The 26224-nt window shown below is 45.0% G+C and overlaps 1 protein-coding gene across 4 annotated transcripts in view; it reads right to left on the bottom strand.

Annotated features, from left to right (window-relative positions):
• The window catches only part of SEPTIN9 (septin 9), a 440211-nt gene that overhangs the window by 227156 nt on the left and 186831 nt on the right, over positions 1-26224 (bottom strand). Inside the window, exon 1 of one of the 4 annotated variants that reach the window (XM_075349536.1) lies at positions 23206-23497. The exons of the other annotated variants lie outside the window; for them this stretch is intronic. Within the exon in view, the coding sequence (XP_075205651.1) occupies positions 23206-23260 (55 nt within the window). The 5' untranslated portion in view covers positions 23261-23497. Of the gene's footprint in view, positions 1-23205; positions 23498-26224 lie in introns of those variants that run through there. 4 annotated transcript variants of the gene reach the window in all.

Here is a 26224-nt window from a genome sequence, read left to right as displayed (position 1 = left end):
AATCGGACAAAGGTGAACGGAGTCAGGAGGAAAAAAGACACAGACCCTGGAGCTTGAGGAGAAGATCTAAGATAGCGGAGGGGAACAGGTCGAGAGGTACACTGAGAGGAAGGAAGCAAAGGAATGCCATGTCTGTCATAACGATGTGAAGAAAAAAGTGAACTCTCTGACTGACTAAGTGAGCACTGGTGTTGCGTGTGTTACTAAGTGTCTACGACGATGACCACCAGTGGGGTGACAAACACCGGCCTGAAGAAACCAGTAAGGGTTGTGCACCCCACATAACGCCTTCCTTCACTGTTTGTGTTTTAGGCAGCATGAATTGGATGACAGGTTCATTCTAAAAAGAGCTGTAAGGAAGCTAGCTGAATTAGCAGTTCCGATAGCCCTGATATTAAGTATTTTCTTAACATACGCAATTATCTTGTCGATGTCACTCTGACAATAAGATTTTCTTAGCAATACAGATTAATATCTAGGAATAAAAACGAATATCCCTAAAAATAGTCAATAGTTTAAAAATATTGTTCCCAACCTCACATAATGTTCATGGTTACAGTGTTTCAAACAGATCGAGCAGGATGGAAAAAACAATGACTGCAAACTCCTACTATCACTTCCTGCAGTGCTGGTGGAAATCCCATCTTGTTATGATGGGGGATGAGGTTAGATCGATGATGGACATTTAAGAGTGGGTATGTGGATGAGGTGGGGGCGATCTGACCTCCCTTTCAAAGAAGAATTTTTCTTGGTGTATAAATATTCTGCACCTTACTAAGTTTTTGCTAGGCCATAAATACGTGTGACAATCGAAATTTTGGGAATACTTTGTTTTATGACTAAGAAAACTTAAAATGTACCTTGTTGACACCACCTTGTAATAGTGACTGAATTAACTAGTGTGTGTGTATCTTTCATTGACCTCCATCTTACTGTAGCGCCCCTGAAGCTCTGGTCGCTACAGGGTACTGCAACTGAATTAAGGAGCAGTATCTATCTAGGGTAAGTGACAGGTGGTTTGCCGGTGCTCACACCACACACACACACATTTCACATGCAGTTAGGTGCCTTATGCACAGGGAGGAGTGGACTGGGGTGGGCAGGGAGAGTCAACCATCCAGTAGCATGGGACTTCCAGGTCAACAGGATAACCACTGGGGGGCGGGTGCCAGATGGGGTATAAGTGGAGGTAGTCATGACACATAGTGAGCTTAGCTGGAGTGAGACCAGACTGGGTGCAGGACAGCACCAGTGCTGGTGGGATATGACAAGCCAGGGGCCACAGAGAACAACACCTACACACCCCACACTCCCGGTCAGGCACACCGAAGTCAGACACAAACCCTTGTTGCCTTCCTCCAGGGGCTGATGTTCACACCAGGGGGGTGGGCCAGGCGGTTGGCCCCGCCCACCAAGGAGTTCACAGTCCTGGAGGCGGGAAAACCAGGCAGTTCAGTTTGGAGTAGAGTTGAGAGAGGAGTAAAGTGGCAGTTAAGCAGCCTGAAGTTGGTCCGGGTGTGTGGCCCGGACGGATCAGCAAGGTTGGCAGACGGTGGTGACAGGAGTGGCCTATTGGAGCTAACCGTAAGGACCGTGGACGGGTGGTGGCCTGGCGGTACCAGACCGGTACGCAAAGAGAAGCCAGCACCATCCGGCAGGGGCTTATGGACCCCGGCAAGGCTTGGAGTCGCCGTGAATTTGCCAAATCCGTTAGCGAAGGGAACCTCCTGGGTTTCCCAGCAGCCAAGTCCCGACAGAAGGCAACCGAGAGAGGGAAACACAGTCACCGCCAAGGATAAAGTTCCCAAGGCCAGAGCCTGCGGGCAAATGGGGCTCCTCCAGCACCCATCCAAGCTGGGGAGCGGGTTATCGGTGGGAACCCATTGGAACCGTTACACTACATAGGTGCAGGGAAAGGCAGTCACCATCAACCTGCCGGGAGAAACAACACCGCAGCCATCTGTGGGACCCGTCCATCCAGCCGTGTGTTTTATCGAGAACTATGTCCTCATCATTGGCTGAGTGAGTACCACCGTGCCATGCGGCACAGCGCTGCCCCCGTGACCCTGCACCTCACCAGGCCCTGTAACCCGCCTGTCATCCATCCCTACCCCATCACCGGGCCCCGGGACAACCAACCCCCCTACCCACGGAGGGGAGAACTAACATCAAAGCTGCTCCCTGTCACCGCTCCCGGGACCCCCGTCCAGAGCAGCGGTGGTGTCACCAACCTCACCACAACCGTGGGTGGCGTCACGGACAATCTCAAATCCCCACAATCAATCCCCACCCTTTTCACTCACGGGCGAGGAGCGCCGCTCGAGTCCCCAGGATCCGGCCCACCGCTCGAGCCACCACCGAGCAGCCGCAGCAGCCGCGGCCGGACCCGAGCAGTGGGAGAGCGCAGCGTCCCCTCTTCCGCCCGCGACAGATACACAGCTTATCTTGCTGTTGTGGAGCTTGGGGCCTGTGAGAAGGCACTCGGCCCAGGTTCCTTCTGCCAGTCGCTTGATTGCGAGGACAAACAGGACATTTACACTGGCACCGGTAACCGCCTGGAACTTGCACTGGATAGCCAGAGACTTATCAGCAGTGAATCAGTACACTCTCAGGCAATCTCCTAACCAGTGAGTAAACACCTGAACCGGAGCTCTTGCCTCGTTTCCATTATTTACCGGCGACACCGTCCCGCGCTCCAGCGCCTACGGCCTACTTCCAGCTAGCCGGCCATCCTCCCGGGGCACCCACTACGCTTGTGGGGAGTGACACCATCATGGCTGCAATCAACATCCACCAACGGTGAGAAGAACCCTGCAGCGGCAGTCCCCTTACCTGACTGCACACCACAGGTGGCGTCACGTGTGAGCTTTATTCAAGAATCCCCTGTATGGCTATGTGCACACGTTGCGTACTGTCCCTGCACAATTTTCTGCAGCGATTTGAACAGCACACGTACGCTTCAAATCGCTGCAAAAACACTCCGTAATGAAAAAAAAAAAAGCCGATTCCATGCGCTCTGCCTGCAGCCCCTCACATAGACAGAGCGGGCGCTGCATGCAGAGCGCAGGAAAGAAGTGACATGTCACTTCTTAGAACGCGCGCTTCGGGCAGCAGCCGAAGCGCTGCACTCTAATACGCCACGTGCGCACGGCTCCTGCACAACCTCCATAGATTATGCTGGGGACGCAGGACGCATGCAATTCCGCAATGTGCGCACATAGTCTAAATATTTCCCCTTTTCAAAAAGCACCCAGGGCACGAAACCGGGCAACGGCCACCAAAGTGACATTCCCCAGTTATACACTGCCCGGGACCAAGTTCCCCATAACCCATGGAGACAGCTTTTTCCTGGCATCACGAATAGGATTGAACTGGACCCGGTCATACCGGGTGATGTGTGCCTTTATAGACTGTGTTTTATGGACTATGTTTTACTGCTTGAAAAACCGCCGCCATTTTTGGTGACACATTACGACATACGGTAGTACTGTCTGTATAGACCTATTATTGGTATTGCTCCCATTACAAGAGGCAGACATTTCCAGGGCTGCAACCCAGAGCTCAGTCTCCACTGTTACCCTGCAACATTGACACCTGAATATTGGCTAAAGTTAGAATTTGCAATGTCCACTTGACTACATTTTATTATATATGATGCTTGTTTGCCAGAATAAAAAGAATATGGTTCAACTGCTATTTTTAAAAATGTTCCTCTGTAACCAGTAACACATGTGCGTTAACAGTATGTGTGAGTTGGTGAAAGTGACAATTGTGAAGTCCTTGTATGGTTAAACGGATTGTCTAGACAGGAAATATTGATCTGTGGGTGTCCAATACTTTGCACCCCCAACCATCAGCTGAAAACAGTTCTGGCGGTGGCTAGAGGTAACCATGTTGAATGGTGTTGCTAAGCACAGCACAGTTCCATTCAGTGAGTAGGGATTTGAAAAAGCCCACATTGAATGTAGTGACTCTTTTCAACAAGTCTACATTCAGTGGCGGCCTGTCACAATGTGACTGCAGGATAGTGAAGGACAGGAGCTCCTATACTGTCCCTCACGCTAGTGACCCTAGGCCATCTCTGACCTCCGGATTACCCCTGAAGGTGGAGACGCCGGAGTCCCATACCTTAACATTCTCCTTACCAGATCTAATCTGTTACCAACCACCCCCAGGGAAGGAAGGGGCAGGAGTGTGATGGAAACACAGATTTAAGGGTGCTTTACACGATGCGACATCGCTAGCGATTGCTAGCGATGTTGCGACCGATAGCACCCGCCCCCGTCGTTCGTGCGACATGTGGTGATCGCTGCCGTAGCGAATAATATCGCTATGGCAGCGTCACATGCACATACCTGTTCAGCAACGTCGCTGTGACCGGCGAACAATCCCTCCTTCAAGGGGGAGGTGCATTCGACGTCACAGCGGCTTCACAAAACGGCCGCCCAATAGAAGAGGAGGGGAGGAGATGAGCGGCCGGAACATGCTGCCCACCTCCTTCCTTCCTCCTTTCCATCCAGTGGACGCAGGTAGGATGATGTTCGTCGTTCCTACGGTGTCACACACAGCGATGTGTGGTGCCGCAGGAACGACGAACAACCTGCGGATTGAAACACCAACGACATTATGATTAGGAGCGACGTGTCAACGATCAACGATTTTTGCCGTTTTTGCGATCGTTGATCGTCGCTCCTAGCTGTCACACGCTGCGATGTCGCTAACGACGCCGGATGTGCGTCACAAACACTGTGACCCCGACGATATATCGTTAGCGATGTTGCAGCGTGTAAAGCACCCTTAACTCAGACTTACTGCAAACTCACAGGAATAAAATGGTAAGAGACTAAGGAGAAAAGCAAGAGGAAGAAGACAGCAACAAAAAGACAACAAGGGTTAACACAATAAATGCTCACAGCAACAATACACAACAACCAACAGTAAAGCAGGCTTTACACGGTAGTGATATCGGTACCGATATCGCTAGCGTGCGTACCTGCCCCCATCGTTTGTGCGACACGGGCATATCGCTGCCCGTCGCGCACAAAATCGCTCTCCCCTGTCACACGGCTTACCTGCCCTGCGACGTCGCTCTGGCCGGCGATCCGCCTCATTTCTAAGGGGGCGGGTCGTGCGGCGTCACACGGCAGGCGGCCAATAGAAGCGGAGGGGCGGAGATGAGAGGGACGTAAACATCCCGCCCACCTCCTCCTTCCGCATTGCCGATGGAGGCAGGTAAGGAGATGTTCCTCGCTCCTGCGGTGTCACACAGCGATGTATGCTGCCGCAGGAACGAGGAACAACATCGTTAATGAGAGGTAAACGATTTTTTTGTTTTAAGACGACCTCTCCACGGCAAACGATTTTGGACGCTTTTGTGATCATTTTAGGTCGCACGTAAGTGTCACACGCTGCGATCTCGTTAATGACGCCGGATGTGCGTCACTAACGATGTGACCCTGACAATAAAACATTAATGATATCGTAGCGTGTAAAGCCCCCTTTAGTCTGGATCACAACATCTCACCAGACCAATATAGGTAAGTTATAGCTGGCATTAATTAAATAGTCCAGCCAGTATATATAGGAGGGGAGAGAACGTGACTGGCTCCCCCATAGCATATGATCAAAGAGATTAACAAGCAGGCCAGCAGAGATTAACTCTCCCTAGCCTGCCTTAAGTCTGTGGGACGATGCCCGTGCCTCCATGCACTGATCACAGATATCAGACAAGTTACCAGAATTTGTAGTTTCCATAGATCCGGACGCCATTGACAGTTGGCAATGCCTGCAAAAATCTCCTTGTAACACCACCAGAGCCGCTTTCAACTTAGCGGGAGTGCGAGATGTTAGACCTCCCCTTATCTCATATTGATGACCTACTGTTGAAACCAGAAATTTACATACACTATCTAAAAAGACACATATGCATGTTTTTCTCAGTATCTGACATGAAACCAGCATAAACCTTTACCGTTTTAGGTCAATTAGGAACCAAAATTATTTATTTTTACCATATGCCAGAATAATGAGAGAGAGAGAATGTTTTAAGGCATTATTATTACTTTCTGCAAAGTCAAAAGTTTACATATACTAAGGGGTACTTTGCACACTACGACATCGCAGGTGAGATGTCGGTGAGGTCAAATCGAAAGTGACGCACATCCGGCGTCGCTGTCGATATATTAGTGTGTAAATTCTTTATGATACGATTAACGAGCGCAAAAGCGTCGTAATCGTATCATCGGTGTAGTGTCCGACATTTCTATAATGTAGCTGTAGCGACGGTACGATGTTGTTCCTCGTTCCCCTGCGGCAGCACACATCGCTGTGTGAGAAGCAGCAGGAGCGAGGAACATCAGCTTACCTGCGTCACCGCGGATCACGCCGGCTATGCGGAAGGACGGAGGTGGGCGGGATGTTTACGTCCCGCTCATCTCCGCCCCTCCGCTTCTATTGGCCGCCTGCCGTGTGACGTCGCTGTGACGCCGCACGAACCGCCCCCTTAGGAAGGAGGTGGGTCGCTGGCCAGAGCGACGTCGCAGGGCAGGTGAGTGCATGTGAAGCTGCCATAGCGATTATGTTCGCTACGGCAGCTATCACAAGATATCGCTGCTGCGACGGGGGCGGGGACTATCACGCTCGGCATCGCAAGCATCGGCTTGCGATGTCGTAGTGTGCAAAGTACCCCTAAGAGTACTATGCCTTTAAACAATGTGGAACAGTCCATATAGCCAATATGTACCAATTCCTACCTGACCTAGATGTGAAACCTTCAGGGTGCTACAAGGTTCTGCATCCCCACAAGAATGCAGGGCCTACCCCCTGGGGACCCAGTGCCGGTAACACCAAAAACCCAGGTAATCCCAGTTTTTCCCCAACAATTCCCCCATACAATGGTACTTAGCTGGGGTCGGACCAATGGATGGTCACCAAGAGGTGGAGCCACTCATGTCCACTAGTTGACCAGGTGGGAGGGGCACACTGTGGAGAGTAGTCAGTTAGACTGTAACAGGCGAGGAGTGAAGGTGGAAGCAAAGTGAAGTCCTGACTTGGGTTGACAGTGACCTGGTACCCAGGAGAGTAGTTGCCGGTGGAGTACGGTGGAATACTCCCGGAACTACACACCGACGAGGGTACAGGACCCCAGGACAGGAAAGAGCTGCAAGCCGACCTGTTAACACCTTCACAGCGAGGGGACCATCAAGGTCTTTGCTGACCCTAAAGAATCTGAAGACTCAGTAGCAAAGGGAGAACCAGGGTCAGGATCAGAGACTCCAACCCCACAGGGTTCACGCTACCGTCAGGCGGACAGAAGTGGGCAAACCACCGGACAGGGACCCCTAGTTGCTCTACGCCACGGGAACCCATTTACCAGAAGACCGCTGCAGTGGAAGAAGGTACCAGATTACTACACTGGCACAAAGGGAACTTAAAGGTGAACCCAGTCGGCCTTGGGTAACCTGTTACCACCTACCAGCAGTGAGTAAACTAGTTGCACTATACCTATGTGTGGACTACCTTCTTCCGACGCCCATCACATCACCCATCCTCTGGGGCCCGGCCCTGCTTGTGGAGGGCCTAACATCACGGCTGCAATTACCACCAGCCACACTAGTGACATTCTGCAGCGGCAGCTCCATATCTATAGCCGCAACACTGCAAGTGGCGTCACGTATAAACACTAACCTAAATCCCCTGTAAATACATCCCATTACAAAAAGGGTCCAGGGCACGGAACCCGGAAAAGGCCAACACCGAGACATTCCCAAGAAAGACACTGCCCGGGACCGAGTACCCCATATCCCTGGGCGCGACATATGTATGTGACACACAGATGTTTGACAAAGTTGTAAATTTGACATTTGAAGAATATTAAAGCAAAAATGTGTTTATTTTCCCTTGCATGCAAAATGTGACATACAGTCAGGGCCAGAAATATTTGGACAGTGACACAAGTTTTGTTATTTTAGCTGTTTACAAAAACATGTTCAGAAATACAATTATATATATAATATGGGCTGAAAGTGCACACTCCCAGCTGCAATATGAGAGTTTTCACATCCAAATCGGAGAAAGGGTTTAGGAATCATAGCTCTGTAATGCATAGCCTCCTCTTTTTCAAGGGACCAAAAGTAATTGGACAAGGGACTCTAAGGGCTGCAATTAACTCTGAAGGCGTCTCCCTCGTTAACCTGTAATCAATGAAGTAGTTAAAAGGTCTGGGGTTGATTACAGGTGTGTGGTTTTGCATTTGGAAGCTGTTGCTGTGACCAGACAACATGCGGTCTAAGGAACTCTCAATTGAGGTGAAGCAGAACATCCTGAGGCTGAAAAAAAAGAAAAAATCCATCAGAGAGATAGCAGACATGCTTGGAGTAGCAAAATCAACAGTCGGGTACATTCTGAGAAAAAAGGAATTGACTGGTGAGCTTGGGAACTCAAAAAGGCCTGGGCGTCCACGGATTACAACAGTGGTGGATGATCGCCGCATACTTTCTTTGGGGAAGAAGAACCCGTTCACAACATCAACTGAAGTCCAGAACACTCTCAGTGAAGTAGGTGTATCTGTCTCTAAGTCAACAGTAAAGAGAAGACTCCATGAAAGTAAATACAAAGGGTTCACATCTAGATGCAAACCATTCAGCAATTCCAAAAATAGACAGGCCAGAGTTAAATTTGCTGAAAAACACCTCATGAAGCCAGCTCAGTTCTGGAAAAGTATTCTATGGACAGATGAGACAAAGATCAACCTGTACCAGAATGATGGGAAGAAAAAAGTTTGGAGAAGAAAGGGAACGGCACATGATCCAAGGCACACCACATCCTCTGTAAAACATGGTGGAGGCAACGTGATGGCATGGGCATGCATGGCTTTCAATGGCACTGGGTCACTTGTGTTTATTGATGACATAACAGCAGACAAGAGTAGCCGGATGAATTCTGAAGTGTACCGGGATATACTTTCAGCCCAGATTCAGCCAAATGCCGCAAAGTTGATCGGACGGCGCTTCATAGTACAGATGGACAATGACCCCAAGCATACAGCCAAAGCTACCTAGGAGTTCATGAGTGCTAAAAAGTGGAACATTCTGCAATGGCCAAGTCAATCACCAGATCTTAACCCAATTGAGCATGCATTTCACTTGCTCAAATCCAGACTTAAGACGGAAAGACCCACAAACAAGCAAGACCTGAAGGCTGCGGCTGTAAAGGCCTGGCAAAGCATTAAGAAGGAGGAAACGCAGCGTTTGGTGATGTCCATGGGTTCCAGACTTAAGGCAGTGATTGCCTCCAAAGGATTCGCAACAAAATATTGAAAATAAAAATATTTAGTTTGGGTTTGGTTTATTTGTCCAATTACTTTTGACCTCCTAAAATGTGGAGTGTTTGTAAAGAAATTTGTATAAATTCCTACAATTTCTATCAGATATTTTTGTTCAAACTTTCAAATTAAACGTTACAATCTGCACTTGAATTCTGTTGTAGAGGTTTCATTTCAAATCCAATGTGGTGGCATGCAGAGCCCAACTCGCGAAAATTGTGTCACTGTCCAAATATTTCTGGACCTAACTGTATGTTTGAAATTCTAGTACTATGCATGGTTTCTACAGCTAGATTACTTGTTTCTCACAAATTTTAGGCATTTCCCCAAAGAGCTATTGTTTTGCAAATGACAATGTTAAGGCGGGCTTTACACGTTGCGACATCGCTAGCATTTGCTAGCGATGTCCATCGTGATAGCACCCGTCCCCGTCACACATGCGATATGTGGTGATTGCTGCCGTAGCAAACATTATCGCTACGGCAGCGTCACACGCACATATCTGCTCGGCGACGTCTCTGTGACTGCCGAACAATCCCTCCTTCAAGGGGGAGGTGCGTTCGGCGTCACAGCGACGTCCCCGCGACGTCACTAATCGGCCGGCCAATAGAAGCGGAGGGGTGGAGATGAGCGGGACATAACATCCCGCCCACCTCCTTCCTTCCGCATTGCCGTCGGGACGCAGGTAAGGTGATGTTTGTCGCTCCTGCGGGTTTACACACGGCGATGTGTGGAGCTGCAGGAACAACAAACAACATCGTACCTGCGGTCGACCCGACATTATGAAAATGAACGACACTACACAGATCACCGATTTTCGACGCTTTTGCGATCGTTTATCGTCGCACCTAGGATTTACACGTTGCGATGTCGCTACCGGCGCCGTATGTGCGTCACTAACAACGTGACCCCGATGATATTTCGGAAGCGATGTCGCAACGTGTAAAGCCCCCCTTAGTGTTTGACTGCTACCACCTATGCATGTGCTAGAATAAAGTGGAAGAAGTGCTCTGTCCTCTTGCCTATGTAGCACCAACATAAAGGGACATGGGGAACTGGAGCATTTTTCCAGGAAATCTTCCAGAAAAATATTTGAGTCCCCCACTGACTTCCATTATACTTGGGTGCTCGAGTCGCACCCATCCGAGCATCCAACTGATCTTAACAAGTACCAAGCACCTGAGCATGGCAGTGCTTGATTTATCACTAGTTCCAAACCCCCAAGCATTGTAGTGCTCGCCTATCACTAGTACCGAGCCTCGAGTATGGTAATGCTCGCTCATAACTAGTACTGAGCCCCCGGACATAGTAGTGCTCGTTCATCACTTGTACCGAGCACCCGAGCATGGCAGTGCTCGCTCATCACTAGTACCGAACCCCCGAACATGGTAGTGCTCTCTCACCATTAATATCATGCACCTGAGCAAGGTATTGCTCGGTCATCACTAGTATCAAACACCTGATCATGGCAGTGCTCACTCATCACTTCTACCGAGCACCCGAGCATGGTAGTGCTCACTCATCACTAGTCCCAAGCATGGTAGTGCTCGATCATCAATAGTCCGAGCACCCGAACATAGTAGTCATAGTCATCACTAATGATCATTATTCCACTAATCAGAATTAACACCATGTTGGCTTTAAATAGACATGCAGGCATTGATCTCCAACCTGTGGATGTTGCAAGACTAAAACTTCCAGCATGCCCTGATGGTTATAGTTTTGCAACAGCTGGAAAACCACAGGTTTCAGACCAACCAGCATGTTAGAGGGTAATACTGAGTGAGTCAGGAAAGGAATTCCGGGATTTGTAGCTTTCACTCTGTCCAGTGAATTTACCGTAGATGAATAAAATGCCATAAGCCCCAGGCTGTGGCCTGAACACCTGGGCATTGCAAAATGCATTCCAGACACTACACACTGTGCTACTATGTGCAGCAGAACAGGGGACAAGCAGTGTTTCACCTTGTGTGGCTGCAAATCACCACCACAAATGATACAAAGTCATACATAAATGTTTAACCAAACACTGTAAATGATTTATTACAAGTGTTTCACAAGTTTCAGAGGAGGAAAGTAATGCTCTGAGGCTAAGGAAGTATTAATTCAAAGGAGGTCTAGTCATGGTTGAGCATCCTGACAGTGATGGCCCACAAAGAATTACATGCTTGGGGCAAATACAGATTGGCCATACATATCACGGTAATTGAATGAGTTCTGCGTATGCAGAGGGCTCCTCGGAGCTCGTCACTGTCTTCTACTGAACTGATGAGTATGAATGACGTTATGTCACCATACTCTTTGTACGGTGACATTTTTTCTTAATAAAGTAGACCAGATCGATCAGAGAATCGGCATGTTTTGCCAGAACTCCATAATAAACCATATCCAATAACCACTTTATTGATGTAAAAAAAAAAATATTATCACTTGTGTTGAATGGGTGCATATCCATGCTTAAAGGTTGTCACAGACTGCTTCTGCCGGCGATACAGTGGCTTCATCAACAGATGCTCTGCTCTGTGCTGAGAGGGGCAACTGACGTTATACTGATTGACAGCCGGTTCCCCCCTGCCTAACTGGAGGAGCCAGCTGTCAATCAGTGAATCGTTGGCTGTCCCGCCCCATTTATAGAGCCAAGTGGATGAGAAGCCACCGGTTTGTTAACATGAAGTGAGTGGAAGCAGCTAAATCTCCGCTAGGAGCACAACATGCAGGTAGGTAGCAACTACCTGTCTGTTAGTGCTTAGGCACATTTTTATTAACTAGTGTACAGTATATCACACACTGTCGGACTTTGGCATTCTTCAGTTACATACACTGTACCAGCTAATTAAAGGGAACTTGTTAGTTGATTCATGCTGCCTGAACCATGGGCAGAATGAATCAGATACAGTTGGATTATTACAGACATGCACCTTTTATTCTGAATTGCTTTGAAAAGGCAGCCGGAAACTATCCTCATGATTCACCTAAACTTCTACTCCAGAATTCTGGCACAAAAAGCTTCCATAGTTTCATAGTTTTAAGGTTGAAGGTAGACTTAAGTCTATTGAGTTCAACCTATTGACTAACATGTTGATCCAGAGGAAGGCAAACACCCCATGGGGCAGATAGTAAGCACCACATTAGGGGAAAAATCCCTTCCCGACTCCACATACAGCAATCAGATTAGATCTCTGGATCAATGCCCAATCACAGAATCTATTGCACATAACCAGTAATATTATATTTTTCAAGAAAGGCATCCAGGTCTCTCTTAAATTTTAGTAATGAATCAACCATTACAACATTATGTGGCAGAGCATTCCATAGCCTCACTGCTCTTACAGTAAAGAATTTCTGTCTGTTATTATGATTAAACCTTCTTTCCTCTAACAGTAGTGGATGCCTCCTTGTCCCAGTCGCAGGCCTAGGTGTAAGAAAATCATTAGAGAGAGCTCTGTACTTTTCCCTCATATATTTGTACATTGTAATAAGATCGCCCCTAAGGCTTCGTTTTTTCCAAACGCAATAACCCCAAGTTTAATAACCTATCTTGGTATTGCAGTCCCCACATCCAAGTGTTTTTCAGTGACAGTTTTACCCAGTGCTTCAAAATGAAGTACATAATTAGAAATTTTATTTCCTCGGCCCAAGTGCATGACTTTACATTTATCCACATTAAACTTCAATTGCCATTTTTCAGGCCAAGCCTTCAGCTTATATATAAATACTTCTGTAATTTTAAATTAGCCTCCTCTGAATTGATTACCTTGGAAAGTTTAGTATCATCTGCAAATATTGAAATTATATTCTCTATGCCCCCTACAAGGTCATAAAATATGTTAAAAAGAAGAGGGTCCAATACTGACCCCTGTGGTACCCCACTGTTATCTGTGACCCAGTCCGAGCATGTTCCATTAATAACCACCCTTTGTTTGCTAACATTGAGCCATTTTTTAACCCATTTACACATATTTTCCCCTATTTCCATTAATAGCTTTAAAAAGTAGCAAAATATTATTGCAGCAAATTAGCAACTTTTGGCATTTTCACACCATTTTTGCCTTGCTCTAACAAAGTGGGTAAAGCTGGGGTGGGACAGAAGCATGATAAGGTTTGGCGACCCCTGCTCATCAAATTCATGATGAGAGGCAGCCTTTACTCCCTGACTGAAATATTTGTGGCAAAGCGCACATGGAGGTGGCGCGTCACTTTCCGTATTGCCTGATTCATTAAGAGGCATGCACCTCTTAATAAATCAGGAGCTTTGCACTCCACTCCACCTCCTCATAAGGCGGGCATGAAAATGACTAGTCCGAGGCAGATCTCCAGTGGTTTCACCTTAATCTGCTCTCTCTATACATACAAAGATAAAGATTTGTCAGTCAACTTGAGTGAGGAAGAAGCAGCTGGGGACCTACATTTTGGTCTACGGTCCCTGTTTTTTTTTCTGAAGCATTGCAGCAGTTCAGTTAGACATACATGACTGCAATAATGATGCAGGGTTCTAATTCATGCTGTGCAGTTCGGGCAGCTTGAATGGACTGAGAGGGTTCAGAAATATATATTGCAGGATATGTGGGAGTTATGTGAGGGCTGAGAAATGTATATAGGAGGTTATGTGGGGGGCTCATAAAGTATATAGATAGCAATGTGGGGCTCAAAATATATATAAGAGGCTACATGGAGCTGATAATGTATATAGGAGGTTATATGGGGCTAAAGTATATACAGTTAGGTCCAGAAATATTTGGACAGTGACACAATTTTCGCGAGTTGGGCTCTGCATGCCACCACATTGGATTTGAAATGAAACCTCTACAACAGAATTCAAGTGCAGATTGTAACGTTTAATTTGAAGGTTTGAAAAAAAATATCTGATAGAAATTGTAGGAATTGTACACATTTCTTTACAAACACTCCACATTTTAGTAGGTCAAAAGTAATTGGACAAATAAACCAAACCCAAACAAAATATTTTTATTTTCAATATTTTGTTGAGAATCCTTTTGGAGGCAATCACTGCCTTAAGTCTGGAACCCATGGACATCACCAAACGCTGGGTTTCCTCCTTCTTAATGCTTTGCCAGGCCTTTACAGCCGCAGCCTTCAGGTCTTGCTTGTTTGTGGGTCTTTCCGTCTTAAGTCTGGATTTGAGCAAGTGAAATGCATGCTCAATTGGGTTAAGATCTGGTGATTGACTTGGCCATTGCAGAATGTTCCACTTTTTTGCACTCATGAACTCCTGGGTAGCTTTGGCTGTATGCTTGGGGTCATTGTCCATCTGTACTATGAAGCGCCGTCCGATCAACTTTGCGGCATTTGGCTGAATCTGGGCTGAAAGTATATCCCGGTACACTTCAGAATTCATCCGGCTACTCTTGTCTGCTGTTATGTCATCAATAAACACAAGTGACCCAGTGCCATTGAAAGCCAGGCATGCCCATGCCATCACGTTGCCTCCACCATGTTTTACAGAGGATGTGGTGTGCCTTGGATCATGTGCCGTTCCCTTTCTTCTCCAAACTTTTTTCTTCCCATCATTCTGGTACAGGTTGATCTTTGTCTCATCTGTCCATAGAATACTTTTCCAGAACTGAGCTGGCTTCATGAGGTGTTTTTCAGCAAATTTAACTCTGGGCTGTCTATTTTTGGAATTGATGAATGGTTTGCATCTAGATGTGAACCCTTTGTATTTACTTTCATGGAGTCTTCTCTTTACTGTTGACTTAGAGACAGATACACCTACTTCACTGAGAGTGTTCTGGACTTCAGTTGATGTTGTGAACGGGTTCTTCTTCACCAAAGAAAGTATGCGGCGATCATCCACCACTGTTGTCATCCGTGGACGCCCAGGCCTTTTTGAGTTCCCAAGCTCACCAGTCAATTCCTTTTTTCTCAGAATGTACCCGACTGTTGATTTTGCTACTCCAAGCATGTCTGCTATCTCTCTGATGGATTTTTTCTTTTTTTTCAGCCTCAGGATGTTCTGCTTCACCTCAATTGAGAGTTCCTTAGACCGCATGTTGTCTGGTCACAGCAACAGCTTCCAAATGCAAAACCACACACCTGTAATCAACCCCAGACCTTTTAACTACTTCATTGATTACAGGTTAACGAGGGAGACGCCTTCAGAGTTAATTGCAGCCCTTAGAGTCCCTTGTCCAATTACTTTTGGTCCCTTGAAAAAGAGGAGGCTATGCATTACAGAGCTATGATTCCTAAACCCTTTCTCCGATTTGGATGTGAAAACTCTCATATTGCAGCTGGGAGTGTGCACTTTCAGCCCATATTATATATATAATTGTATTTCTGAACATGTTTTTGTAAACAGCTAAAATAACAAAACTTGTGTCACTGTCCAAATATTTCTGGACCTAACTGTAGTAGGCTTTGTGAGTTCCCATGCTGTACTTAGGAGGTTATTTACGGGTTCATCTGTATTTAGGAGACTGTGGGGCTCATGTTATATTTTGCAGACTATGTGGGGGGCTTACAGTTAATATAGAGGGGCTATGTGGCAGCTCACACTGTATATAGAAGGGCTATGTGGGGGCTCATAATGTATATAGGAGACTATGTGGAGCTCATATTGTATTTAGGAGACTGTGGGGCTAATGCTAATACTTTGTGGGGGCTCATACTGTATATAGGAGGCTATGTTGGGGCTCACACTGTATATAGAAGGGCTATTTGGGGATTCACATTGTATATAAAGGGGCTGAATGGGAGCTCACACTGTATATAAAGGGGCTATTTGTAGACTCACATTGTATATAGAGGGGCTAAATGGGAGCTTACACTGTGTTTAGAGGGGCTATTTTGGGACTCATACTGTATATAAAAAAGGCTACATGGGGGCTCTCACTGTATAAAGAGGGGCTATGTGGGTGCTTAGATTACATATAGAGGGGCTATATGAGGGTTCATACTGAATATAGTGGCTATGCGAGGTCACATACAGTATGTAGGGGGCTGTATAGGGGCTCATACTGTATATAGGGAGTTATGTGAGGGATCATGCTGTATGTAGGGGCTATGTGGAGGCTTATACTGTATGTAGGGGCTGTGTGGAGGCTTATACTGTATATAGGGAGTGCTGTGTTCGTGCTCATACTGTATATAGGGGATGTCAGCATGCTTAATCCTGCTCAATATTAAGTGATACAATTAATAATATAAAATAATAATTATAGTTAATATGTTAATATTTAATATTGAGCAGAAATAATTTTAGCCTTAGGGTTTGGCCCTCCACACTAGTTACGGTCTCGCATGTTGTCCCCTCTGGAAAATGAATTGCCCATCCCTGATGTGAATGATAGATAATGAATTGTTAGTAAAGCATAAGGGGTGTGCTATGATGAGCTAGTGGAAAACTAGGGTTCCATATATTATGTGTACACAGGGGCCCTCTGTTGTCTTTGTCCGCCCCTGGCGTTAGTGTTCATTGACCTAAATATTTCCCAGAAATGCTATATACTGCACTATTAAACAATGATCAGTTATATAAGAGCACCACTCCTGTGTGTTAAGATAGAGCCCTGCATACTTGTAGTTACACCCAACGTTGGACTAGGATCATATGAATAGAGATTCAAGTGCAAATATAGTCACAAAGATTTCTAGCTTTTAATTAATACTGTTACCGCACGTAGGGCACAGAGCACAGGGAATCTATAAGTATGTGTAATCCTGCTGACTTTTTCAAAGCCATTTAATTAGATAGTCATGCAAAATGCATCATGGGCGCAAAAAATCTGATGGATGGAACCAGGGGCATAACTGCATAGGGGTGGGTGTTGGAATCGCACCCAGGCCCTGAAGCCTAGGGGGCTCCAAAAGTCCCTTTGGCCTATATGGAAAGACCAATAATACTATTATAGACTTGCATTAATTGGGGGACCTTTTGGAGTTTTTGCATTGGGGTCATGAGTTTCAAGTTACACCCTTGGACGAAACAAAATTGTGGGACACCCTATGTCATGATATTGACCCAGCAAATCATAAAGCAGTATATTTACTAAACACGAGAGGACATGGCCCTTAATAAATGAGGAGATACAGCTCCTCTAATTCCCAACTAGTAGTGATAGACCCTTGGATCAGACACAGCGGAGCAATCTTCTTGTCCTATGTTGTGTTATGGCATGTTACGCTAGTAGAAATATTCCATGATCAGGTCTTAGGAGCCCTTTGCACACTACGACATCGCAAGCCCATGCTTGCGATGCCGAGCGCGATAGTCCCCTCCCCCGTCGAAGCTGCGATATCATGGTGATAGCTGCCGTAGCGAACATTATCGCTACGGCAGCTTCACATGCACTCACCTGCCCTGCGACGTCGCTCTGGCCGACGAACCGCCTCCTTCCTAAGGGGGCGGGTCGTGCGGCGTTATAGCGACGTCACACGGCAGGCAGCCAATAGAAGCAGAGGGGCGGAGATGAAACATCCTGCCCACATCCTTCCTTCCGCATAGCCGGCCGGGACGCAGGTGAGGAGATGTTCCTTGCTCCTGCGGCTTCACACACAGCGATGTGTGCTGCCGCAGGAACGAGGAACAACATTGTAACATCGGTCTTTCCAAATTCATGCAAATGACCGACGCTACACCGATGATATGATTATGACGCTTTTGAACTCGTTAATCGTATCAAAAATGCTTTACACAATACGATGTCGAGAGCGACGCCGGAAGTGCGTCACTTTCGATTTGACCCCACCGACATCGCACCTGCGATGTCGTAGTGTGCAAAGGGCCCTTAGGGAGCTCAAATGAGCTGATCTTGACCATAACCAGTGATCATTAGCTGTTTCGGTGAAATGAATGATCGATTATATCTATCAATTGCTGACCGATGAATGTTCTTCATCACCCAAAACACATATACATGGGACATAAAGGTTTTTTCAGCTCTTCTGCATTATTGAAGAAATGATCCAATATTGGCTGAAGTGTTTGGAGACCTTTAGTCTTTAGCTTCAGTTGAAAGCCCTCTCAAGAATGCCACTCAGCTTTAGAGGAACCCTGAAATCCATTGAAACCAATGTTCTTTGGGCTTAATTGGGGGGTTCTGGTTATATAAAAAGTATTATTCTAAGAGGAAAAAACTTATAGTGTTCAGTACATATGGTAAAGCACATACAATTCATTTAGTCATTTTGGAGAGAAGTATGAAGGTAAAGTGGTGGCATTCTAGAGATTTATATAGACTGATGGGACAACTTAGCATCTATAGATCCTATTACCAACACCAAAGAGTAAAATACTATTCATTGTAGTTTGATCCCGTCTGCTCTATATGAATTGCCGCAGCACACCTGCATAGGCATGTCTCTGATGGATTATTACAGAGACAGAAATTTGGATGTCTGATTTTTTCTCCTCTGTAGCTTTTCCACCACCAATTATAGGAATATTGCTTTCTTAGAAGTCTCCTAACTACTTCAAAAACAATAATCTTATTCTGACAACCCTAGTCCGTACATGGAAAACTATTTGGGGTGTCCAATGGGGACCCTGTCATTTAAAAGGACACCAGTACTATAAATTATCCATGATAATTGGGGGTTTTTGTTTCAGATTTCATTGATCTTCCTGGTCTTTCTGGTTGGAGGTCTATTGGCCAACAACAATGTTTGTATCTTCTGTGGGAAGTAGTGTTGTGGGACTTTTCCGAGCTTCTGCCACCCGGTCAGTGCAGTTAGGTCACTCTTTGAAACAGAGCATGTGATTAAACCATATCTGGAAATCCCCGGAATATCAAAAACCTATTAATCTCAGGGGAGTGTCCAGTCATTGGATATATGACTTTAGCTTTTCTTCTTATCACTAACATGAAATCATGTTTACTTCTGCAAAAGTTTCTAGTATTTTCACACTTGATTTGTATGAATATTGTTCACTAGAATGTTATTAAAGCACAACCTTTATTTCATATATCCGTATATACACAATATGCACAACACAACTGAGGGTCCCAACCCCATTTATAAGGTAAGAAATCCCACTTATCAAACCTGACAGGGCACACCTGTGAAGTGAAAACCATTTCCGGTGACTACCTCTTGAAGCTCATCAAGAGAATGCCAAGAGTGTGCAAAGCAGTAATGAAAGCAAAAGGTGGCTACTTTGAAGAACCTAGAATATATTATAGAATATATATATATATATATATAGAATATATTTTCAGTTGTTTCACACTTTTTTGTTAAGTATTTCATTCCACATGTGTTAATTCATAGTTTTGATGCCTTCAATATGAATTTTCAGAGTCATGAAAATAAAGAAAACTCTTTGAATGGGAAGGTGTATTCAAACTTTTGGTCTGTACTGTATATCTTATATGTCTACATGTGTTATTTTTGCTTATATCCATTAGTCTGAAAGTGTGTTTGTTTGTTGGTATCGGGTTCCAGAATATCCCCCCACTTGGATAAGTGTGTTAGGATAACATGGAATGATTAATCTAAGTAACTTTCATTACATGAGGGTCAGTACAGAGATCCTTCACATCATTTTATTTACAGCTAGTCCTGTAACAATGATAAGCGGCCATCCTCTACGTCTAGAGGAAGTAAGGTTTGATCATCAGAGATGGTGATTCTTTAGTGTAAGAGCAACTAGGCTATGGAACTCTTTGCTATATGATGCTGTAATGGTTGATTCATTATACAAGTTCAATGAGGATGCCTTTCTTGCAAAATATATTACAGGTTATGGGCAGTAGATTCTGTGATGAGACGTTCATCCAGAGAACTAGTCTGATTACCGTATGTGGATTCGAGAAGGAATTCTTCCCCTTATATTGGGCAATTAACATCTGCCTCATGGGTTTTTGCCTTCCTCTGGATCAACATGTTAGGCTATAAGTTATAAGTTAACCTTGATGTGCTTATGTCTACGTTCAACCTAAAAACTATGAAACTGTGAATTATTAAACTGATTTTTGACTGGCCTCTAGAAACAGCAATTAATGGGGTCCTGACTTTTAGTTTAGTGGAATTCTTAAACTGTCATGTGCACTGGAGTTCCTGTCCTCGCTCTCGCTGAAGATGTTATTTGCATGCTTACATTTCCAAAGGAGCTGTCATGCTGGGGTGTACAGGTACTCTGCATGCAGTACAATACAAAGGTAACAATGGAAATGGTAGAAGGACCGTTGTGATAGGGAGGTGATAGGGAGAGGGGAAAGGGTATATCTCCTGCAACTCACTTGAGTCTGTACCCTGTGCTCCCTAACATCCCTATACGAGTCCTTTCCCCCCGTCGCCACCACATGCCTAGGCCCTCACTTGTCCTGAACTCACCCTGGATAGTGAGAAGGCCAGCGAGAACACTAGTCTCACCACTGCAATAATACAACATGAGGTAAGGTAGACAAACAGAAGTAAGATAGACACAAAAAGGAAAATACTACAAACTCCTCCAATCCAACTAACACCACAGCTACAATAGTCACGACTCCTCAGCTTCTTCCAGAGACTGGCTCTTTCCAAAGTGGTCAGCATAAGAATGAGATTCTATAACCGACATCAGATGGTAAGACACATGACTTTTATAGTGAAGAGGCGTGGTCACAAAAGAGCTGCACCTGAGATTAAGGCTAAAAAGGATAGCCAGATAGGAAAGAGTCCTTAACCCCTACAGCATTAAAAGAAAGTAGATTCACTCAGATACAAGTTATAGACCTGTACCTAATAAGGTATTGTGACCTTCTGGTCCCAGACTTGTGAGAGGTCTCCCCAGAGTGGGACACACTCATAACAGGAGCATTGTATGACTTATAAGTCTCCTTATGCCAAGTTGCCAGTCACCAAAAGGAGAAATCCCTTAAACCTGTGATTGGATGCAGCTCTGCCACTTATCATTTTTCAATTACAGAATCTTACAAATACTGAGAAAAAAATACTAACTTGCAGTGCAACCTCTAACCTCTTCAGCATTTTTACCTTTGTTTGTTCCTGAAAAAGATTAGAAGTGGTCTACGTTGGCCTTTTCTACAATTCAAAATCTCTAGTGTATGCCCTGCTTTGGCCCTCAAATCCAAGTTCCTTTTTTCCACAAATTCAAGTAACCCATAATTTCATATTGCAATAATATGAACTAGGTAAGCAGTAAGAGACATTCACAGGTATAGTCCTGTATTAAGCTAAATAAGAACATCTGTATTTTTGGCAGGAGCATATCCTAACTCTGAAATTCCAACCACCATGCAACATGTAGTAACAATACCCTTAATGAAGTAACACCATCCATTATAATCAGTCTAATAAGGAAATAGAGAAAAATAAAAACCTCATGCCTCTGCCCCACCTTTCAAGCTTCTCACTTTTTGAAAGTGACATGCTCAGCTGCTGACCCCGTCCAACATACAGAAGGAAACATGAGAGGCACAGCCTTCCTTTCAGCTGGGCTGAGATGTGACAAAATACCACTTGACTACTACAAAGAACCAGCAAAATATTAGGATGAAGAAGGCTTCTCAGGAGAAAAAGAGATCACATGAAATCCAGGGGTGCCATCTGGAACATAACCCAAGGGACATTTCAGGCCATTAAGCCATCGTTAGTCATTTTGGAGGAACCATGATGGTGGATTGGGACGAGTGATTATAGGGTTACAGAATTAGAAGTTTTAGACTGTTCTCTTGCAGAATCCATTCTTAGCTGCAAGACTAATAGTGAACAAAGACAGATTTGTGAATCGCCTCCATCTGTCAGTGATTCACTAATGCTCTACTGGGAGTTAGAATATCTCGTTGGACAATATATTGTACACAACTTGTATGTCTATCACATTGTGTTGGAGATTTCATAGCAGATAGACAATATGTTGGACACAACTTGTATGTCTATCACATTGTGTTGGAGATTTCATAGCAGATAGACAATATGTTGGACACAACTTGTATGTCTATCACATTGTGTTGGAGATTTCATAGCAGATAGACATACAAGTTGTGTACAACATATTGTCTATCACATTGTGGTGGAGATTTCATAGCAGATAGACAATATGTTGTACACAACTTGTATGTCTTATTACATTGTGTTGGAGATTTCATAGCAGATAGACATACAAGTTGTGTACAACATATTGTCTATCACATTGTGTTGGGGATTTCATAGCAGGTAGACATACAAGTTGTGTATAACATATTTTCTATCACATTGTGTTGGAGATTTCATAGTAGATAGGCATACAAGTTGTGTACAATATATTGTCTATCACATTGTGTTGGAAATTTCATAGCAGATAGACATACAAGTTGTGTACAACATATTGTCTATCACATTGTGTTGGAGATTTCATAGTAGATAGGCATACAAGTTGTGTACAACATATTGTCTATCACATTGTGTTGGAGATTCCATAGCAGATAGACATACAAGTTTTGTACAACATATGGTCTATCACGTTGTGTTGGAGATTTCATAGTGATCTGTAGCACTGTCAGTTCTCGCTGTTATCTGTGTCGTTCATTTTTTAGCTTTCCATACAGATGTGTTGCAGTAAAATCTATTCTATGTCTCATACTTCCTCCCCCTCTGTGTGACTCACTGCTATTTTTTCTGCTCTTTCTGAGTAATTTTCAGCTCGCTCTCCTTTACCCTCCATCCACCATGTCTCTCTCGCTCATTACCTGACTCTTCTAACAGGCACTATTTCCTGTCCATACGTCTCAATTCGCATTTTTGAGATGTGTATCTAAGAACCCATATACAGTATGTCCTGCACACCATTTTCTGCTAGTCTACATACTGTATATCTATTCTTCCATTTTATGTCTTACATCACACATCTTAATTCTCCCCACTCACAAGCGTACGTACAGTTGTAAAAGAGCACCATGCATTCGGAAGACATAAAAAAAAGAAATCTGATGATTACGTACCTTCAAAATCGGATATAATACCTTCCAGGTGCGCGTTTACTGTAGGATCCGACATTTTTGGGATCGTCCACAATTCCACAATCTGCCTGGATCCCAGCAGTGATTTGTTTCCCCCCTCTAAACAACAAATCCCAAATTTGGAAAAATGGGCTCACATCAGAAGCTGCCGCCAAGAAAGGGGGAAGGAGGAGAGGGAGGGGGGGAAGGATTCTCCTGTTATGACTGCGATTGTAAACTTTTTCCCTTTAATACGTGTGGGGTTTTGTCTCTCACTCTCTCCCTAACTTGAAGCTGGAGATAGAACACAGCCCCTAAAAGCTGATTTGAATCAATGGTGCAAAGGCAGCCCTCAAACTCCACCCATGTCACACACACAGACACACTCACACACTAACACTGCTGCCCATCTCACATTCCCTAGGCTTCCCAGCTCCACCGAGGTGGCTTGTGGCAACGGCTAGTAACCCTTTACAAGCCACAATTTTCATCTTCGATTGCTGATTCCTAGAATAACTCCCCGGTTGTCTTCTTGCACGTAGAGAATGTTTTTTTTCTAAATATGAGAGCACTTCCCAGTGTGCATTTGCTGAATTTGTCATTTCACTTTTTGGAATTTATTGTATATACTGAGAACTTAAATCGCTAAGAACAACAACCTGATAAATTACGAACTCCGTGTTATATCTGTATATATTTCTGTCGTCTTGTATATTGCAGAATCCTATTTGTTTATTTTTATCACAGACCTTTGTTACATTTTGTCACTCGCCATAATTAGTTGTTTTTTTTTCCAGTGACGTTTCCATTGCTCTCATTGATGTATTTCCTAAATTCCATTTCCTTCCCTAATTCCACAGGTTGTAACTTTCCCGGTATCTCTTTTTGATTCTTTTAGCATTGAATGGGTAGTAGTTCAGCAGTTGAGGGGTTACAGTGATGGCGTCACCATATCCTGGAGCTGGATTGATAGGCAGCAGGAACTCCCGAAATATCAAGCAAGAGGAAAGGCCAGCTGTCAACAGGAAGCCAGCCACACACAGGGGGGTACCGGCTTTGACATATGTTCGGTGGGCCAGTTTTTGTGGGTAGTAAACGTGCCATGCTTGTGTTGTGACAGTAGCATTGTCTCCTCATTCAGTAGGGCTCTTAGACTCTTCTAAAGTCTCCTTGCATGCTACTGTTTGTGCTGACAGTGATGAAGAGCATTGGCACACTTTCACGGCCAGTTAATTATCAGCAGTGGGCAGAACATTTGTTTATAGCACAAATCCACAGTGTTAAATGAAGTGAAAAGTTACAAAAAAGAACTGTGTATTAGAAGGTAGGAAAGCCTAATGCTCCGTGATTAGAACACCTTTGTGGAGTGTTTGTCATCAAAATTACTGGAATGGGCAATGGAGACCTTCATAGGGCATTTATTGCATATCTTGGGGTACATATATGCGAACATGGAAAGCTCCTTTAAGTTATTACATGTGTTAACTTCTAAATGTAAGACGTTTTGTCCAATTACTCTAAGATAGCTGAGCTGTGAACTTGGCAGAAATAATTAATCAGGGCATACCTACAAAACATGGGCCCCATAGCAAACATTTGTAAGGACTCCCTTCCCTTTCTGGAAAACCCAAAAAACCTTAATCAATATTTACTGCTATATCTAGATTGAAATTGTCTCTGCAGGGAGGAAGAAGACAAATTCTGGTTCCACCTATTGGAGGTAGCAATCCTAGAAGTCAAAGTGACCCGCCAATGAGTCTTTTCGTATGACTAAAGGCTACTTTACACACTGCGATATCGGTCCCGATATCGCTAGTGTGGGTACCCGCCCCCATCTGTTGCGTGACACGGGCAAATCGCTGCCCGTGCCGGACAACAGCCGTCACACATACATACCTGTCCGGCGACGTCGCTGTGACGGGCGAACCGCCTCCTTTCTAAGGGGGCGGTCCGTGCGGCGTCACAGCGACGTCACTGAACCGCCGCCCAATAGCAGCGGAGGGGCGGAGCTGAGCGGGACGTAACATCCCGCCCACCTCCTTCCTTCCTCATAGCGGCCGGGAGGCAGGTAAGGGGAGCTTCCTCGTTCCTGCGGCGTCACACGCAGCGATGTGTGCTGCCGCAGGAACGAGGAACAACCTCGTTACTGCTGCAGTAACGAGATTTGAGAATGGACCCCCATGTCGCCGATTAGCGATTTTGCACGTTTTTGCAACGATGCAAAATCGCTTATCGGTGTCACACGCAACGGCATCGCTAATGCGGCCGGATGTGCGTCACGAATTCCGTGACCCTAACGACTCCGCATTAACGATGTCGCAGCGTGTAAAGCCCGCTTTAGGATTTATGCCAGATCAGATCCTCAATTTGCAGACATGGTGTTTTGGGTTGTTGTCCCTCGTCAGTGCAAAGTATGACATCTGATCTGACTGTATGAGAGGCTAAGACGTAGTCTAAAGGGGAAGCTATTCTCCTTACGGAGAATGACACACCATTCCAGCATGCCAGTGAGGAATGGTGTGTCTAAATTGTTAAGTCATCAGACCAACCCAACAGTAATTGTCATACATCTGGATTTGAACCCTTGAGTCTGTGTTCTGTGGTCAACATCTCTGTCCACTGGACCATAAATTGCTAATTGGCTAGAGTCCGGGCCCAACTTGTGTGCCAGGCTGGGCTCTGCAGAGAGCAACATAACACTGGCCAAAATGCAATATCTAAAATCTGTGAAATTTATGAAAGGGGCTAATAACAATCTACTGTTTGAAAGCCATTCAGCAACATATATCTGAATGGTTGGTGCTGACTTCAGAGGTCCACTTTTTCTGTTGACGTATGAATCTCATAGAGAAAACTTTCATACAGGTGTTTACATAGCCCCTTTTTCTACCCATTTTCCCTTTCTCAACATCAGTGGAGTTCCCATAAGTCTGATGCCAACATTCAGGTTTTTATGGCATATCCAGTCAATATGGGAATTGTAACACCAAGGGTACAAAAGGGGACAGAGGGAAAATAAATA

This window comes from Anomaloglossus baeobatrachus, chromosome 5 (genome assembly GCF_048569485.1).
Source record: "Anomaloglossus baeobatrachus isolate aAnoBae1 chromosome 5, aAnoBae1.hap1, whole genome shotgun sequence".
Classification (NCBI taxonomy): domain Eukaryota; kingdom Metazoa; phylum Chordata; class Amphibia; order Anura; family Aromobatidae; genus Anomaloglossus; species Anomaloglossus baeobatrachus.
The sequence above is the reverse complement of the archived record's forward strand: the minus strand, read 5'-3'. Positions and strand labels throughout refer to the sequence as shown.